Raw genomic sequence first — 19,668 nt, forward strand, 5'->3', positions numbered from 1 at the left:
TATGGATACGTGTCTAGTCGCTTATCTGCTGTCATGCTCACAGCAGGCATAATGAGTCATGGCAGGGCTTACTGCTGGCCTTCATACAAGCCAATGCCTCTGCAGGGTTTACTGTAGGTTTATCAAGTGCTCCAACCTAGGACTTTCATTTCCTATCCTGGATATGTAAAGGCTATAAGTACGGCACTGCAACTTTACTGTTGTGGCTCAGTGTCACTGTTCCCATAGAGCTGTACAGGCCACGTCAGGCAGCTGTTTTCAGTGAAAAAGTTTTAAACATCTCCCAAGCACAATACAACAGATCATGTTAATGACTAGCTGGTGAATAAATTGGAGCCTTTATCAACTTAAGAGACAGAAATTTCCCTCAGGAGTTGGTGGTACCCAAAAACAGAGCTAAAATAGTGAATATACATGCCTCCAAATGAAGTCTAACGTTTCTCTGTGTGTGTTGAATGAGTAAATATGCATCTCTTTCTCCTCCAATTTTATTAATTATGTTTACAGCTTGTTCTGCTGCCCTCCTGTGGCCACAAAATACTATAAATACAGTTTTCCATCCATCCATCTTCTTCCGCTTCATCTGGGACCGGGTCATGGGGGCAGCAGCTTGAGCAGGCACGTCCAGACTTCCCTCTCCCCAGACACTTCCTCCAGCTCTTCCAGGTGGACCCCAAGGCATTCCCAGGCCAGCCGAGTGACATAGTTCCTCCAGCGTGTCCTGGGTCTTTCTCGGGGCCTCTTCCTGGTGGGGCATGCCCGGAACACCTCCCCAGGGAGGCGTCCAGGGGGCATCCGAAACAGATGCCCGAGCCACCTCAACTGACTCCTCTTGATGTGGAGAAGCAGTGGCTCTACTCCAGGCTGCTCCTGGGTGACAGAGGTCCTCATCCTATCCCTAATGGACTAAATACAGTTTTAAGAAAATGAATCATCAAACCTAAGGTTGTAAAGAAGACAGGACATCTGAACCCAAATCTGCTTGGAATTAATTTGAAATAATTTCAAAAACAGTTTTCTCAAACATTCCCACATTTCTGTGAGATGTTAACCCAAACTTTGGAATGCCCACTGCAGCAAGCTGAAATTGTAACACATTTATCTATATGATTTTATGAGCTTGGTCCATTTACCTCCCTTAACCCTCAGGAGTCGACAGACGCGCCGGCGTGTCCTTATCACAAGACCACTTTAAGACCACGTAGCTGCAAGACGCAGCCTCGCTGAATCCCAGTTTTTTTTGTGTCGAAAGTGGGCACTTCAAACTATATACCAGTTTTTAAATTTTGTTAATATGTCAAGTAAAACCCGAGTTATGATAAAAAATATACGCACTGTTTTTTTCATGACCATTGCCATCACGTTTGGTGCGCGTTTGGGGCGCGCATTTTATTCAAGAAGACGCAGTAAACACCAGCGCATTGAGCGCACTTCATTCAGCGCATTTCAGCGCATTTTCCCCAGTCGGATTTTAGAGTTTTGTGTGATTTTAGCTCCAGTGTGTCAATACAGTATGTCAAAATGAAAAAAACAACAGTAAATCACACTTGTGAGGTTGTGCTGATCAAAAATGATTCCAAAATGGCAAGATAAAAAAAATTCTAAGTTGAAATATAAAATTAGAATCTAAAATAGTCAACAACTGACAATTATACATGACTTCAGAGGGTTAATCAAAGCACTTTATTGTCTTGCTGTTGATATGTTGCAAACTGTAGAGTGGGTAGCACCAAGGGTGGTGTATAATGTAAATACTTGCACATCGGGCTAAATTGTATTCAGTACTTCAAGTGCGCTGTTCCCTATGTTCCTTGGCTGCTGCAAAACCCTTGATGATCAACAATTTTGCCAAGAGTCTCAATGAAGGCTCCTTACAGCTGCTGGATAGAGTTTGGTGAAGAAGAAATCTTGTTGATTTGTTTCTCTTTTCTCCTTTGGTGAGTGGAAAGTGAGTTCTTTTAACAAGCCTTTTTTTAGAGACAAGTAAGGAAGGAACACTCAGCAAAAAGAACATAGTCTGACCTCCTTGGCTGGCAGCAGTGCAAGCAATAATGTGTATGTGGGCGTGATCATGGTGCTATAGCGGTAGAGCCAGACAGCCTGATACTGAGAATTCATGATAGTCATATACCTAATATACTCAATTCGCCCCCACATCACTTTCACTTGCTCTGCTTTTCCAAGTATTTTTATCTGCCTTCTTGTCCATATAACCCCGTAGTTAGTGAGAGGGTAAGTAACAAAACACCTCAGCAACAGCACAGATAATGGGGTGGTCCAAGACCAAGTGTGAGGGGTGTGCTGAAGCAAAGGAAAAAAAGGAGGGCTTCAAGGAGATGGGAAGAGGTGGAGAGGCTTTACAGGCGCCACTGAAAGGTTCTGATTGTCCCATGATAATTGTTAAAAGGTCAGTCCTCTTCCTTGGGCAGACTGTGGAGCAGAAGATATGCGTAAACGCTGTCACACATATGAGGACACACATGCCCCTCCTGCTAGTGCTCTTTGGAGTGACATGACTGCTGTTAGAGAGTTCTGTGAATTAGGTCCTTAATTTAAATAACACAACATTGTGATACAAGGATGGAAGAAATAAAAGGATGAAGGGAGTCTGGAGTCTAAAATTCAAAGATGCATAGTAGGGATAAAGGATTTTTCCTCTGTCTGAGTTAGAGTCAATAATATGGTTAGGGCTCAGACCATAAAAAACAAGCATAAGAGCATTTTACAGATACAAAATAAAGGTTAAAGCTACCAACATGCTGCAGGCAAATGTAGATAAAAAGGAAAAAAGATTTTCTATGGGTTCTTTCTTTACAGCAAGATTAAATTATACTATAACACTGCACCAGGCTATAACTGTATTTGTCTGATATTGGGCTGTGGACAAAATGGCACACAAAACATCCTGTTGTTACATTAATTCTGACAATTCTCCATGCTACAGAACAAGTGTCTGCAGTACAGTTACATGTGTCACTTCTCAATGGACACAACACATTTAAATGGGGTCACAGAAGCCAGGAAACAGCTGCTTATGGGACTATTAACTTTGTCTGCTACTTTATAGTCACACTCTTTCTGTGACATTTATGAATGGATAATGCCATCTGTCTTAGAGGAAAAGCTGCTCGCACGGAAGGTTTGAACGATAACTTGTAGATTTAAGAGCTCATCCAGATTGCTTACCCAGACTCGCTCTAGTCATAAAACCAACAAAAATAAGATTTATGATGTTATACTAAAAAATAAGCAAGAATAAAGAGTCTCAAGAATATGGCTTGTTCTGTCACCTTTGCTGCACTGCATTCTAACACTAAAGCAAGTTTTAAAAAAGAATTGTTCAACAAGGTAAAGATTAACAAAGATGCTTAAATCATTTGATAAAGGTCAATGCATGTTTAAGTGCTGTCTTTGGTTCAGAAATGATAGTATAATATCTGCGTTGATTTGAATCAACTGATCAAGCACTGCCATCATCCAAGTGAAAAAGAAAAACTGTTAATCTTTCAGCATCAACGCTGCTATAGGCCTATACTGCTGGGGGACACAAACATGATCCACCGAGCAGTTCCCTCACCTCCCAACAACACCACCATCTCTACTCTCCCACTTCCTCTCTTCTTCCTCTCCCCTCCTCTCCTCTCATCAGATCAACATATAATTCATTATTTTATGTCACTAACTGTGTGTCCAGTTCTCCTCGTAGTTTTGTGTCTCTCCCTCCCTTTCTTTCTCTCTCTGTATCTTTCTGCAGGTCTCTCTCCATTTGGGTCTACATGTTGAACTGCATCTGGCCCTCTGACAAACCCAGAGTTTTTCCTTGCCGCTGTCTGCTTGCTCAGGGGTTCAGGCTCTGGGTCTCTGTAAAGCATCTAGAGAAAATTTTGGTTTGTAAGGTGCTACGTAAATAAATAAATAAATAAATTGAAATTGAAAAAGAACAAAAAGGAACTGAGAAAGCACGTTATTGCAAATTGGAGAACAAGAAATCAATGTTATTGACATGCTTCAATGAACCTATAGTATCTGATAAACAACCAACACATGTTCTTGTATAATTGGGAGGATGGATTAGTAGCCTACACACAGAGAGACATATGTGCACGTACAGCCCTTATATAATCACTGACAGCAGGGTGAAGCAACAGCGGATGTCAAAATGGCTCCTTCAGCTTGGGATGCACAATTTAACTGACAGATTTTTGATTTACTCATGGCGAGAGATTGGACCAGTCATTTGAGACCCTGCTCACTCAAAGACAAATCACTTGCCGGCTACTATTGATCAAATCACATCAAATCAATACGGGCTGTAGGGTACACTGTTGGAAATCAGACTTCAGCAAGATGTAATATTTCTGATTAGGGTCAGCAGTCTGCAGTCACATTGGCAGTTACAGTAATTGCTAAATGAACTTAAAGTTCAACTCCTGTGGGATGAGCAATATACTGTAGGGCGACCTCACGAGATGAATGAATCACTCCCCAGTCACTGCATTTTATAAAACACATTTGCATAGCATGTTGAGATTTGCTGAATTTGCTGAAATACTGCTGCTGTTGATAATGGTTGTATGAAAATTATCGGGGTGGGGATTGGAGCTATATTTGGGCTTGTGTGTTGCAGACATGGTCTGTATAGGTGGGGAAGGCAGTGGTGCAAAACCTGACAAGATAACACAATACTTGACAACAGCATAAGAATGGAGCTTACATTTGGGACTTTGGTGTGTTACGTGGTCAATAATGTTGCAGTGGTCGCAGTTTTGGCATCAGAACTACTTAATTAGGTTTAGGCAATAGAACTACATTGTTGGGTTCAGGAAAAGATCATAAATTTGGTTAAAACAACTATGTTAATTGAATTAGGTCATTAATAATAAATAAAAGGCATAGTTCATCCCAAAATCAATGTTAGTGCTGTTTGTCCATGTAGATTGTTTTGATGTCAGTTTTGGAGTTGTTGGCTGTGGAGAAGTCTGCCTTCTCTTGAGTGTAATGCAACTAGACAGCAATTCTATTCTACATTTTTGGCCCAGTAGAGTAGTGAGAAAAAAAGTAAAATTATATCTACAATTATTTCAGATAATTTGATGTCCCAAGTTACATTGGTCTTAACACAAATGTATTTAAAAATTATCAGAATTATTTAGTATGACAATAGTTTTAAAGAATAAGCTATTAATGTTTTTAATATGCCTAGCATTTTTCTTTCACATTTGGAGAAATGTACTCCTGCTGTGTATCCTTGAGGAGTGGTATAGTATTGTTAATGACAGCCAAGCAGTTTATATGTACTACAGACAGGATTTAACGCTGTGCATATCAACATGAAAGCACTGTTCCCTCTCAGTGGGACTGCTGTCAGACGCAGCATCTACAGACTATACTTTTTCCAGCTTGATCAAATGGTAGAATATTTCACTAAACTGAACTTAATGCAAACTCCAAAAATCCCATCTGTGCAGCAAAGTTATCATTTTAATGGGGTGATATTTTGTTCATGTTCAAAGTCGAGTGTATATTACTGTATAATACCTCTCCACAGACTGTGTGAAAACTGAAATGGATAGGTTTACTGATGAAAGAAAAACATTTTTCATGACATACATCTGTGACCATAATTCAAACAAGGCTACAACAGTATATGTGCATATAAAAAGCATAAACATCTCTTGAATAACTAATACACTTGGGAGACATCAAAGTGAAACCTTGAAATCATCACAACAGTAGCCATGGCTTGCCCATCAGCTAAACTTCTACGTCCGTGTTTCATAAAAATCAAATTGTGTTGGGCAAGCCTGCCATTATATTGCAATTCTTGTCATGTGCAGTGACCCTGCTGCCTGGTACTGCTCGTCTCAGCCCTGCGAGTCCGCCACTTTTTCATCCATCGCAAATTTACTTTGTCTGATCATTTGTTTTCCAATTACGTCCCTGTCCCTGCTAGCAGAAAATTGTCAGCTTTGGTTATGTGAACCCGCGCTTGGGTCTGTAACCAGGGGCAATGTTTGATGTTTGGAACATTTTCATACCTATTAAACGATGAAGGGAGGGGGAATTATTATCCCTCAGAGTTGATTGGATTTTTGGGGGTGGTTTAGGTTTCTGTGTGTGATATATATGTATAGTGAAGCAACACACAAATACACATTCTTATCTTACCTCAGCTCAGTGATTTTCAAACATTATTCTGGCATGTCCCACTTCTGAAGCCAAAAACAATTCTGATCCCCCACCACACAACTCTAATAAATTTTTTGCAGTGGTAGAGGAATCAAAATTCTTTTATTCTGAAATAAAGGTCACCACAAGTATAGTATATAGTATCAGCAAACTCTTAATTTCTTCATTTGTCCTACATGAATCATATTCATTCATTCAAATGAGTTTCACTTCATATTTGACCCCCACATCCCCACCCCCTTGCAGTGGCTGTATGTGCCCCGGTTTGAAAACCATTGCCTTTGTGAAAGAATTAAACCTGCATATAGCAGAAAAAATGACCAAAGACAGCTAGACCAAAGTTACAATTGGTGGATTGTTCATGAAGCAAGCATTTTACTTATTCACTCTTGTTATTTAATGAGTATTCCTCATTCAGTAGCTTCCTCACAACCGTGTTCAATATTTGAGACAGCTTAGAATTAAATAAAACTTAACATTAACACATTCACGGTAATTGCCAGAAAGCTATGCCTTCAGCACAGCGCTACAATTTAGATGAAAGATGCTGAACTGAACCTCAAGGAGAAGATTACACCCACATAGTGAGCAAATACAACAGATGAGCATAACAATGGCAGCAAAATTGAATGGGACTTTAAGAGGCAGAGCAGGGGACAAATAGCAAGGAAAGAAAGCAACAGAATCAATGTTTGGCTGTAACTGTCGCATTAGCCATGATAAACGAGGCCACTGACTGAAACTCTGGAAGTCCACACAGGACATTGCAATGATCTAGTGCTGCATAATCAGACACAATGGATTCTGGGAAGGAGAGGCAATTTGCTACCATGGTGCCAACAAAAGGGGCATCAATTCACATATTGACCTTTAAAAATGTTGTAAATGGATGATATCTTAGGTTCATAGCCAGATGAGAAGTTCTGCATTAGGCCACTATGTGTGGTGAAATTACACTGTGTTGCATGTCCTCCACTGACAGCCCGTAGTATTCATCTGGGGGTGGGATGCACGTCAGGCAGTCAGTGTGTTTAAAATGAAAAATCCAGTTGAAACAAACTCAGATTAATGGAACAATCATCTATGGTGAAATGTCTTGCCCTACAACATTAGATTTGTCACTGTTCATATACAGCACTCCACGTCATGCTTCAGCGTATTTTGTCCCCACACGTGCAAACAAACAAACAAACCGAAAGAGATCTCATTTTTGAACACTCAGGTATTGCACTTTTGTCTGTCAGGCAGCCTGTTTCTGACAGGTTAAGAACAGTTCCCGTCAACCAACTGTCTGTTTGGAAAATGACACTACAGAGACTTTGCTGTGGTATTTTGATGGATAATGAACTCTTTTTTTCGGGCTTTATGCACAGCTCAGTGTTTTTATTGCTCTTATTCTTTCATGGTCCCGAGAGGTTGCTAACAAATCAGAAATGTTTCAGGTGTTAAATAAGAACTAAAAGGGCCGAGTATTCTGACAGTTAAAAACAGTTACCACACTGCAGTTTCAGCAGCATAGAGAAATGAGGAGATCAGAATAAAGGTTTTAATGAGGATGCTTTTGCCAAGAATATCATTTTTCTCTTCATTTGACACTGGTGACAGACAGCAATTCAAATTGCTTGACATAAGATCAAAAAGAGAATATAAAAGACACTCCAGGCCAAATGAAAAGACAGATGCAATCAGGATTTAAAAAGAATGCAGTGAAATATTAGATACAAACTATGACCAGATGATTTGAGAGATTGGGATCAATCATGATATGCGACAGGATCTAAAATGGATCCTGGCCATTTAAATGTGAGTCCATAATAGCATCAAAATTTATAATCATAGTTAAATATATAATCGAGTTTTAATCATTTTTATTTGGTAACTAAAAACAATTATTTCTGTTTAATTTTTGGTATGTTCAATCACTGAATTTGTAAATGCCCCATTAGCTGCCTCCAATCACCATTTTGTAAATTTGTGGGTTGTTCGCATACGATAAAAGATACTTAACACTTAACACAACAAAATTCAAAACCTATAAGACTTTGCAGGTAAGATAAGTGTTAAGTTCTTGAAAAAAAACTCTTGTGAATAATTACTGTGTAATAAATTTATTACACAGTAATTATTCACAAGAGTTTTTATGTGCACACTTTCAAAAAAAAAACAAAAACAAAAAAAAAAACACACACAACTGTACGTCTTTGCATATATATACCTTTTTGTCAGCACTCTCAGGTGCAACAATTCATGATATTGTAGGATTGCTTTTTCTTTCATCACAGAAGCTAAAACCTTCAAACCCAAAAGATAACTTTTAGAGGACATAAATAAGTAAAACTTAATTTCTTCAATGCCTTGTACCAAATCATGCAGCACCTTCTCTCTCTAACTCTCTTCATGATTATCTCTCACACTCAACTTTCTTGCTGTCTCCATTCAGGAGAAATAACTTCCTGTCCTTTGAAATGGAAAACTATTGCTGAAGGCTTTTCAAGTGTACTTCAGATTCGTTTGAACTGGAACAAGAAATTCTGTTACTGTGGGCCGGCGTTTTTGACATGTAGCCTTTTTTCATGATGATACATATTCAATTATTTTCCTTACAGGAATCTTAGAGGGACACGTTTCAACATTTAATAATAGAGTAGTAGTGACAGTGGTGTCTGCTGCGTGTGTGTTGCTCAACACTGACGTCTCAGACTCAGGAGACATTTCAAATATCTAAAATGTGTAAACACTGGTGAACAGCAGTAAGCTTCTCTTGAGCATATTGACCCAATTTCCAAGTTCATATCTTTCCAGTTGGCATGTATAGATAGTGTGTTAAATGCTCCCCCTTTGCTGCTAGTGTTCATGTGGCTGCCACCTACCTTGTACAATGAGGTAGACCTGTGAGGTCTTGGGCTGCTGTTTGGTCTGTATAGAACAGGTGTACGACCCCTCGTCATACACATCCACCTACACACAATATAATAGAATAATATTATTTCAAATGTTATTTTAAATGCTTTATTATTTAATCTTACTGCACAAAAAATATCAAAATAAATACTTAAATTCAACTTAAAATTCCTACTTTTTTGAGTTTACATAAACATGAGCTCTCCTGATTTGCCTTTTGAACTGACATAATGGGATGAATGAATGTACTGGTGAGATTTCAATGAAATTCATTTAATTAAGCTTATTCACAAACATGATCTTTCTGTTTTTAAAATGTGTTACATTAAGTTGTGCTTCTCTCGTCTCATAATAATCTGGAACTTTGACTCACACTGAATGTACATCCCACACTGGACCAAGTGTTGCACCGTAATATCATTTGGACTAATATTTAATGCTGCTTTTTTTTTTCAAATTTTGTTGGGAATGATTGATTTGCTTTTTTCTAGGTATTTATTCCAGATTGTGTCATTAGCTATTTTTTCTGTGAATCTAATGTAAGCAATGGATTAACACATTCAGAGAGAATTTGCTTTCTTGCTGGGAATTATAAAAGAATTTTGATATCAATTTTTTATCTGTAATGAATGAATACATTTTTGGCTAGCTTAGCCTAGTGGCTTCTAGTCTGCTAGGCAAAGCCAACATCCTCCCTCCAGCTTAATATTTAGTGGATGCATAAAAATAAAATTAAAATTGATAACTAAAAATTGAAACAAAAAAAATCTGTTCTCCCCTGTCTCTGAATGTCATTGCCATTTAATTTCAACTCATAATGAATGAAATAAGCATTGTAGTGCCAGTTTCTAGGTATTACCTTCTGTATGCGGAGGCTGTACTCCAGCTGTCCTTTAGTGACCAGATCCACTCTGGGGTCCAGGGACCACTTGTCCTGGCCTGCGAAGATGATGTTGGATCGATTGAGCCAGGCCACCTTGGACACTTTGTCATCAACATAACATCTGTGGGCACAAGAGTGAGTGAGGTGAGGAGAAGGAAATAAAAGGATTCGTTTCTGATAAGGGCTGCAATGTGAGAAGACTTCTACAATCATACTGAGTAGATGTATGAAACTCAGAGAAAATTCTCAGTGAAGATTGAAAAGGACAATAATTTCTTGAAAGAACAGACAAAGCTGGTCATACTGCAACACAGGTCAGCAGTGCTGAGCTTGACACAGCTGAGCAGCAGGTGTAATTCAGAGTTTATTAACCTAATCAGATAACTCAGCTCAGCTTTTATCCTGAGGTCTTTAAAGAAAAGCCAAAGTTAAGGAGCATGTCTTTCTCTTTACCATCTTCAATTCATCCTCTGTACACTCTCTTCCCCCCCTCAGTGTCTCTCTTTACCCCCTCTCTCCTTCTCAGTGTCCTTCTTTAAATCTGCCTCCCTTCCCCTCTCTGATAAATACATCTCCTTTAACAGCAAGTCTATTCCTGTAGATGAGAAAGGACACCGGTATCCTCTTGTTTACTTCTTGTTGCACACTGTCAGAACATAACGCCAAGTAAGCTCGAGCTAAGACATCTTGCATGGGAGGGATGGGAGTCGAGCGTCTGCCTAATGAATAAATGTAAATGTGAGAAGACGTCGGAATCAATGAGAATGGATATCAGCCGTAATGCAAGCCGACAGAGGTTGTGCTTCACATGCAAATTCCCATGGCTCCCCGAGCCTTGGCTGTGCACACTGCTTTGGAGTGTGTTGGGCTACAAGAGAGTAGATTAGCGAGGCAGTGGAGTGAGGCTGTCTTTGGCAGGTGACCCCAGGTGATGCACAAAAGTGGTGGTGCAGTCACCCCAGCCTGTTACCCAGTGGGAGCTGGATGTCAGATTTGTTGAAGGTATGTGGTCACAGCTTAAATCCCTGTTGATGTTGCTTTCCTTTGTGCAGAACCAAGATAGCTCTCTGTATTTATTGACTTGCTCTGATATCTACCTTCTACTTTCCTCACTGCTAAGTTGTTTGTTTTGTTTCAGACACATTCTTCTAAGTCACAGAGAGCTATATGAACAACTCTTTCCCAAAATTATATAAGCATGGATCCTGTGAAACCAGGAAAAACAACTGTAGCACTAACATCCATATAAGGTTTTGAGTTTTAACTTCACCCTGCAGTGCATGACACATACAAGTTACATGTACAAGCCCTCAGAGCTTCAATTTATGAAAGGTGCAAAAACACAATTTAGAATGAATGGGAATGAATACAAAAGTGCATATTAGTGCAATATTAAAATGCTTCACTGACTAAAATTGTGATATAATGTACTGTAGCTCCAGTGTATCCCTGAAACAGGCAAATGCAGCATATATGTAGACAACAGTCTGTGACACTGTTACACAGGATGGGGGAAAGGGTCAACAGTATGTGATCTACTGAGATGTGTGGTGTCTGTCTTTGTTCACCACCTTTTCATTATCATTCAATCAAAAAAGGTACTGTAAAGAACTTCTGACATTTTTATTTGCAGGTGCGATGTACAAAATATAATTTTGTCAGATTGCTCATGATTATAAATATATGATGAAAAGGAAGCTGATATTTATGTGTAAAGGTTCTAGCACTGTGAGTGAACTTTCTGCAGCTCCTCTGTTGTCAAAGCGATAATGCTTAATGAAAGATATTGACACACTGTGACAACTTGAACGGCTTTTAAGTTTTGCAGCGAAGGGTTGCATGTTGTTTGTTTTCTCTGAGGTTGCTTTTCACCTCCTTTGCTACCAGTTGTCTCCTGCTGTGAAGTAAACAGGAGGAGATGAAAAAAAAAAACAGTGAAAAGAGTGTGAAAAAAGTGATACAAAAGTAGGAGATGTGAACAGAATCACTTGTTGCCTTCAGCTGTTCCTTTCAAAAACATGAAACACTATACTATTCGTGAAATCATGATCTTGAAAGCATATCTAGAGTATAAGACGGCTGTCTCCTGTACAGACTTTTAATAGCTTAAGATCAAACTACAAAACACAAATGTTTGACAAATAATAAATCCTTGAAGTGTATGAATTTAATAGTTGAAATTATGTAGCCATAATCTACAGATCTGTAATGATTAGTCTGTGATTGTCTTCATCTTTTACTGAATTACAGAGGAACTAATGGGAGCTCAGCTCTCATGAAAAGGACACAACCTCACCTAAAAGCTTACACTGAGCTATTTAGGAGGGGACCAAAAACGTTGTCCATTTTTATATCACATATAACACATTTTTTGTTTTTGTTGTGTGTAGGGATTAGTGCATTAGTGTGGTGCAGGTTCGGGTCATCTTACATGAAAATAATACAGGTCTGAGTGGGCAGGTCCATAATCCTAATACTAACAGCAATGGTCCACTATCCACCTCACTCTTTTGTCTTTCAAACTGTGTGTGAAAAAAAGAGTCCACGTTTTTAATGAAGCACTACTTGATTGCTAGCATTCAGCAATAAAGAACACTGTTTCGAACAATTTGTCTGTTTATTTAGTTTAGATCTTCCCACTACAGTAAGTATGCAGAGAAAGAGGGAAGAGAAAGAAGTGCTGTTGCTCCCAGCAGCAGGGCCTGATCAGCACCTTGGAGAGCACTGTGATTGTCAGCGTTGTCTCAGTCATTGTGTCTGTTCTCAGAGAGGACAACTGTGCCAAAATAACACATGAAGTTGACAATTTATGGGTCAGCTAGTGCAGACTGGCTCTTATAAGGGGTTGGGTGGGTGCAGATATTGAAAAAAAAAACCAAAAAAAAAACCCTGCGCATCAGTACTGTCCATGATTCTGAAACAGAGAGGAGGAGAACAAGTCACTCAGTTCTGTTGCTTGTTTGCTTTTGGTGGTTTTAAATGTCTAATTCCTAGTGTTACACGAACAAAAATTTGTTGACTGAAATTGTCACGACACACTCTCAATTTCATAACTATTCCTTTTATTTACAGAGCAAACAGAGACTATTGTCCAAGGAAAGATTGATGTGGCACACTGCTGCTTTCTGCTGTGTCGATGCAGCATGGCTTTTCTTTCGCCGTTCTGAAGCTGCCTGAACGATGCTTTGTGATCACCCAAAACATGGTTCAGAGACTGCTGAATTCACTCAGCCAGTTGTAAATAGACATTCATCATGCAATTAATATGTAAATGTGAAAGGCTTTAAACTCCTCAAGTGGATTTGAGATAAGGTGAAACTTGTGGGGAGAGTGGGTAATTGAAAGGAGCTGTTGCTGTAGTTTTCTGCACAGAAAGAGAAAATAAACCACACTTTGTAAATAATTACAGCATTAAAGTTGATAGAAACAGCTGTGAAGTGTATATAAACACATGGAAATTACAGATTACAAATTTCCCACAGCTGATAAGTAAAAGATGTTTAATAAACATATTAATTGGTACAATAATCATTTACTGAAGTATGAAGTGGAAGTGTAGAAGCAGTATAGCATATAAATTCATATGAATTCAAAGAGTCTACAGTCATGTTAGTGGTCTGTGAGGCTGTACTTGGTCACAGCAGCGCTTCAGGCTAAATGTTAGCTTTCTCATGCCCCTTACAGTGACAATGCTAAAATGCTAATGTTTAGCAGGTGCAGTGTTTAGCTTGTACTCTTAGCTTGCTTGGACAATTTTAAGCTGTTGATAGTGGTAAAGGGAAAGTTATTGGATAAAGAAAAGCTGTGAAAAATTATTTTGAAGGGGGAATGCATGTATGCACTAAATTTCACAGCAACCATCCATGAATTGTTGAGGTATTACATTCAAATCTACAAATGTCAACCTCGGGATGACCTGAGAAGAAGTCAGGGGATCGCTGAAATCCTAATCATTCATACATACAAAATTCAGTCCATCTAATATGTGTAGTGATTTCAGTGGATTTTGACCTGCAGGTGGGACTGAATGAAAAGTCAGCAGATTATGGGGACCTTGAATGTCTGCACCTAATTTCATGGCAATCCATTCAATAGTTTTTTAAATATTTCAGGGGCAGTTGAACCAACAAATGACCAACAGACTGATATCATATCAGTGATATGATGCCCATCACTACAGCAATGAAATGCTTTTACTTGTTTTACAAAGCACACTTGTATTATTTGATTTGATTTGAACTTCCTGGCCATGGGAAAATATTCTAAAAATAAAATCCTAAAATGGCACTTCTATACTTCTACTCTGACAGAGGTACTCTGAGCAAACTGCAGTTTCCAGATCACGATGGAATGAGGTGCAGTGCAGCATGCACATCATTATACCCTTTGTGTAAGTGAGACAAGCAGTTTTAATTTGGAATTGTACTAACACTGTGAACGTGACTCTTCCTAAGGATCATGGAAGCTCTTGGATAAATACAGGTGTTTGGGATTATTTATCATCCAAATGTCCCTAATTTCTCCTTCCAGTTTGCAGGGACCATATGCTGCTCCATATGGGTCAAAGAAATTGCTAAATAGATACACAACACATGATGCTGCACATGCCAGCACACTCAAAACTTCAATCAGGACCATATTCCAACTGTTCAAAATGCTCCCATCTTTCCTTTGCCTTATCTCTATCTCTCTCATCTCTTTGCACTTTTGCCTCGCCACTCGTCCACTTCTCTTCCTCTTGCTAGCCTTATTTTTTTCATCTTGTCTGCCTTTCATCCTGGTCATCCTTACTCCCCCAAGTTTCTTCTGGCCTCTCATCTCGCCATCAACACTCTGGAGCAAAGGTGGACAGCGTGGAATAGAAATGAAAGGATCAGGTTTCTCTGCTACTTCTTGCCTTCCGCTTTGTCTGTCTTCCCCTGAAATGCTGAAGGCTCCAGAGGGACCTGACAACCCTTGGTGCAGAATGTAGAGCATTCACAATATTGGCTATTTCCTGTTCTCACTAATGAGCAACTCCTCGAGAAATAGAGAACTTCCTATCACTTGTCAGAAGAGTTGTTTGCCTGTAGCTCTTGCTTCATTCTAGCAGAGTAGCTGTCAAGGTGTGTCAAGGTAGGGCCAGGTTTCTGGTGAACCAGAATGAGAAATAACAGCATGGCTGTGCACGGATGGTCTGATCTGTGGCACAGTCAACAAGTGGCTTGCACGGAACTCAATTTGATTGGAATAGCCATGGTTGAACAATTTGTAATGAAAATCCATCCCATTAACTGGCTGCAGCCCTCACAATGATGCAGTATCTCAGCTGTGTTATTTGGCCGACGTGCGTGACTTTATTTATTTGAAGGTTTGGCAAAAAAATCAACCCCCTTTTTTTTTAATCACAATAGCATTTCCATGTTCAAAACCCTCTGCAGAATTCTCTCCTAGCACATAATCCTCCGCAGAATACCTAGTCTCCACTAACATAAAAAAACCTTGTAAATACATAGTAAATATTTGCTGATGCTTGTAAACAAAAAGCCTGTTAACTGCACTTTATTTTTCTTTTTACTAGATTTACAAAGTGATGTTGTTGTTTATCAGCCCCTTCAGAGACCGGGGCTGGGTTTACATGGGGTCCCTGCTTGTGATGGATGCCTTGCTTGCTGTCCTGCACTGTTTTACCCTGAGTTTTGTTGATGGATGCTCTGCTGTGCTATATTATACTCTTTTTCTGTCCCGCTGTGCTGTGCCAATATGGACTGGCCAATAGGCTATGGCTGACAGGGGACTGTGTGGGCTGACAGATGCCTGGGCCAGAGCTGCTGAGCTGGGCTTGTGTTGACAGGAGGACTGGGCTGGATGGATCCATGCTCCAGGGCTAGCCGTGGGGGAGGACCAAAGAGTAGGCTGAAGCCAGGAAGTGAAACTGTAATGAGAGGAACGATGTGCCAAGACTGACAGAATAACTCCACCACCCGCTATCCCCATCAATACCCAGTTCTCCTCATCTCACCTCGCATTTTCACTCACTCATTTTTTTTTTTTGCTTTTTTGCCTCTCTGACACCTTTCACCCCTTAACAAAACATTTTTTTCCCTCTATTTTCTCTTTGTAGTGCTCCTATTATGTTATGGCCTCCACCCTCTTCAACCTTCTGCCTCCATCTCATTCCCCTTTACTCTCCTTTTCTGCTTTTTATCATCATATTGCATTGTAAGGGTGGATGTCTGAGAGAGAGAATCTGAAATCTTTTCGCTGAAAAAGTCAACTTGTTTTAGAAATCAATAAAGATGGAAGAGAAGACTGTCACACTCACTATTTGATTGAAATCTGCCTCACTCCAGCCTCATGAGCAAGCAAGGTCTGTGTTTTTGTTGCCTATAGGCATGTGGCAGGGGGCACAGAGGAAGGGAGACAGAAAGATAAAGATGCAACACAAAAGAAAGTGACACCAAGAAAAGAGGGAAAGAGTAAACGTAGGCTATGGGACAGAAGCAAAGCTAAAAGCTGCATACCGAATCAAAGCCAGGTCATTCCTTTATAGCCCTTAAAGCAACTTCTTGGCCCAGATATTCTCTGAATAGCAGGTTATGTGTATTTCTGGTAAGGTCTACGCTTATCCACTAGGAATGAGCCTAGCAAAGCTTTTATGAAAATTAATTTTATTAAATTTAATTTACACTTTAACATAAATTAAGTAAGTAAATATTAGGAGTTGCATTATTTAGACTCACAGAAACGTATGAATGTATTGTGCCTTTACAAATTGGTGTTGAGACCAGTAGTAAACTGGTCACTTTAATAATAGTGATGTGAAAAGGTGCAAAATGTTTGAAGCTTGTTTGTGAAATTTCTTGTACAGATTTAATGAAGCATCTTGATGAGGGGGACATATTAAGTGTGATAAACCGTCTCCTTTCACAAATAGTGATTTTAAACAAAGCTGTTAACAACAGGAAGAGCCTCATCCTGGTCCCTGTCTTTCTACGCCTAAGATCCAAATATGAAGAAGATGAACACAGACAGCAACAAAGCTGTTATAACCCTCTAACTTTTTCAAGGTCTGTCATCAGTCACTACAGTGACTTCAGTCAAGCCAAACCCTGAAGCCAATCCCTGTAGGGAAATCCCTATTGACATAAAAACGTCGGAACAGACTGGGAGTAACCTTTGCTACTCAGTTGATTTATTCTCTCTGTTTCAAAGCAACCAAACAGCCACAAATCTACATATAATTCTCCAATCATGACGCCCCTTCATCTTGGTTGGCATGCACCAGTACTTAGAGCAAGTCATTAATCAGGGCAGGAAAGATTGTGCAAAGAATTTGCAGATTTGTTTGGTCCAAACATGCTTGGCATAATTTCGAGATTTGGAAATGCCAGGGCAGTTAAAATTTGGTGTTTTGAGTTTCTTTCTGTTCCACTGAGGAGTTGTGCATTGGTCTGCTGCGACGTGCAAAATTTGAAATCTCCACAGCAGCTGTTGGGGCAGATGGAAAAGGGCAAAAGGAGGAACCTGTACCAGCAGAGACCAATCAACTTATTCTCATCTGAGGACAAGGTACCCTTTATTGCCTGGGCCGACACATAAAGCCTAAGGCCCCTTGCAGCTCGTCCAGACACACATGGGTACCTTCTACCGCACCAAAATGTCAGCATTTGACATGCTGGAAATAATACTGGGCTTAACCAACATCTAACTGCTGATCAGAGTTCATACTGTGCATGCCAGCAGTGCGGGAGCCCTGACTCTTCTCCTGTCAGTCTAGTTTCACTTCAACCCATTCATCCTCATTTTAAAGTCAATATGACAACTCCTTCATGCTTTCCTCCTTCTCCTCCTATGTGTTTTTAAGCAGGGCTGGAGTGTGAGAAAGCTTGGATGTAACGAGCCCATGACAGATGGTGCCTCATTGAGACGTAGGCAGGAGGATCTATGGCAGGAGCAGGATGCTGCTATTAAATCTCAGGAGATGTACTGTGCTTCCCTCCTCTGTCATATCTTGCCTTCTTGTCACTCTGGTCCTTCCCTCTCTTTCTGCTGTTTTGTATCTTCTCTTGTGTTTCTGTTTTTGCCCTTCCCTCTCTACCTCATTTTTGTCCCATCACCTGTCTGTCAATCTTCTTGTTCTTCTTTTCCTCTACCCATCCCATCCTTTGCTCATTCTCTTATTCCTCTACCTCTTATTACTTCCCCATATTACTCTGATCCAACTGTAAACAACACAGTGAAGCTTATTTTACATTTTGAGCATCTGAGAACTCTGACAAGAGGATATCCTGTATCCATGTTCATGCTTATGAATCTGTGCTGTTTTATATTGACACAAGTGTGTAAGTGTAGGGGAGAACAATATTATTACTTATGTAAGTCACATGCCTCTTACAGCTGCAAATTATACTCTTTATTCCACAATTACTGGCTGCAAAGTGTCGACCTTCCCCATTCAGTACTGTATTTAAGTTGCGTTCCCTTTTCAACACACAGCCTGCTCTTATGATTACAGGGTGTAACATAAGGCCATGTCTCCAAGTGTGACACTATGGAACTACTACCTAATTTCTCTGCTCTCTACATTTACCTCTCGTGCGATCCATCACTGTGTTCTGCTTTGGTGCATTACGGGCAGAAAGAGGTGAATCAGTTGATGATGCAGTGCCACTGAAGGAGAGCAGAGGCAAGAGGGGAAAAAAGATAAGTGCTAAAATACTCCAGACCTGGCTGCCTCTATTTAGGCTGTGAAATGAAATGCAGCATCATAAATTCTGTCTGAAATGAAATAGGCTTATTTGAATTTGTTGGCCCAGCACACTATTTATGTTTCTTGGGAAAGCTTCTGATAATGTACAAAGTACAACTACCAAAACCTGCACTACATCTCAACAGCATAGATTCCACTTGCATCTAGTAGAGCTTTGGCAGAACCCAGAAAATCGTACAAATAAAAGCCAAGAGCGTTGCTACCTTTTCTCTAAAGTCATTTTATCTCAAAGGTAACACTTTGAACAGAACATGTGACTTAAATAATTATGGAGGGTATCAGAGCTTGGGGTGCAGTTCGTTTCATCATCATTTCCTTTGTGAGAATTGGCTTTTATACCCTCTTGCCACACTAATCAGCATTTCTCCCTTGTGGGCTTATTTTCAAAAGCACAGCCTTATTAGTTTGTTGAGAGCAATGCAATTTAAAGATGCATCTACAGTACTTAGCCTTGTGGGTGAACTTTAAAGGTTAGCCAGCAGTGGTATGGGAGTCAGAATATCAAATACGTAACTGGCAGGTGTCATGTCAAAAGAGAAGGTCAAAAGGTCTTCTGTGATTTGTTGTCAAGGATGGAATAGTTAATTCACATGCCGATGTAGTGGAAGAAGCTGAAAGTCTGACAGCTACTCTTCCTGTCTATGTGGTGAAATCTTACAGGCAACTGGGGAAGCTGCCTGTATCATTTATGCATATATTTTACATGCATCCCTTTACACTTTATTTATGTCATGTAGAACATTTTGAAAACACTGAACTTATCTTGTCTCACACATGCCAAAGATTAACACTGACAGAGAGGCCAGCTGACTTATTAACTATTTTGCTTTTTACATTTCTTATTGTTTTGAACTGAACATATAGCTTTAAATATGAAATATTTCTCTATTAATTTGGCATTTATGGCTAAATAAGTCAAAATAATAATTACAATACACTTGCA

At 39.7% G+C, this 19,668-nt stretch overlaps 1 protein-coding gene across 2 annotated transcripts in view; it reads right to left on the reverse strand.

The window, feature by feature from the left end:
* Window positions 1-19,668, reverse strand: part of LOC124058930 (limbic system associated membrane protein) — a 404,356-nt gene that overhangs the window by 50,117 nt on the left and 334,571 nt on the right. For both annotated transcript variants that reach the window (XM_046388569.1, XM_046388567.1), the window contains 2 exons: window positions 9,950-10,094; window positions 9,060-9,147 (listed from right to left, as the gene is read on the reverse strand). In XM_046388569.1, coding sequence (XP_046244525.1) covers window positions 9,060-9,147; window positions 9,950-10,094 — 233 coding nt within the window. The remainder of the gene's footprint in view (window positions 1-9,059; window positions 9,148-9,949; window positions 10,095-19,668) is intronic.

Source organism: Scatophagus argus, chromosome 5 (assembly GCF_020382885.2).
Source record: "Scatophagus argus isolate fScaArg1 chromosome 5, fScaArg1.pri, whole genome shotgun sequence".
In the NCBI taxonomy this organism is placed as follows: Eukaryota; Metazoa; Chordata; class Actinopteri; family Scatophagidae; genus Scatophagus; species Scatophagus argus.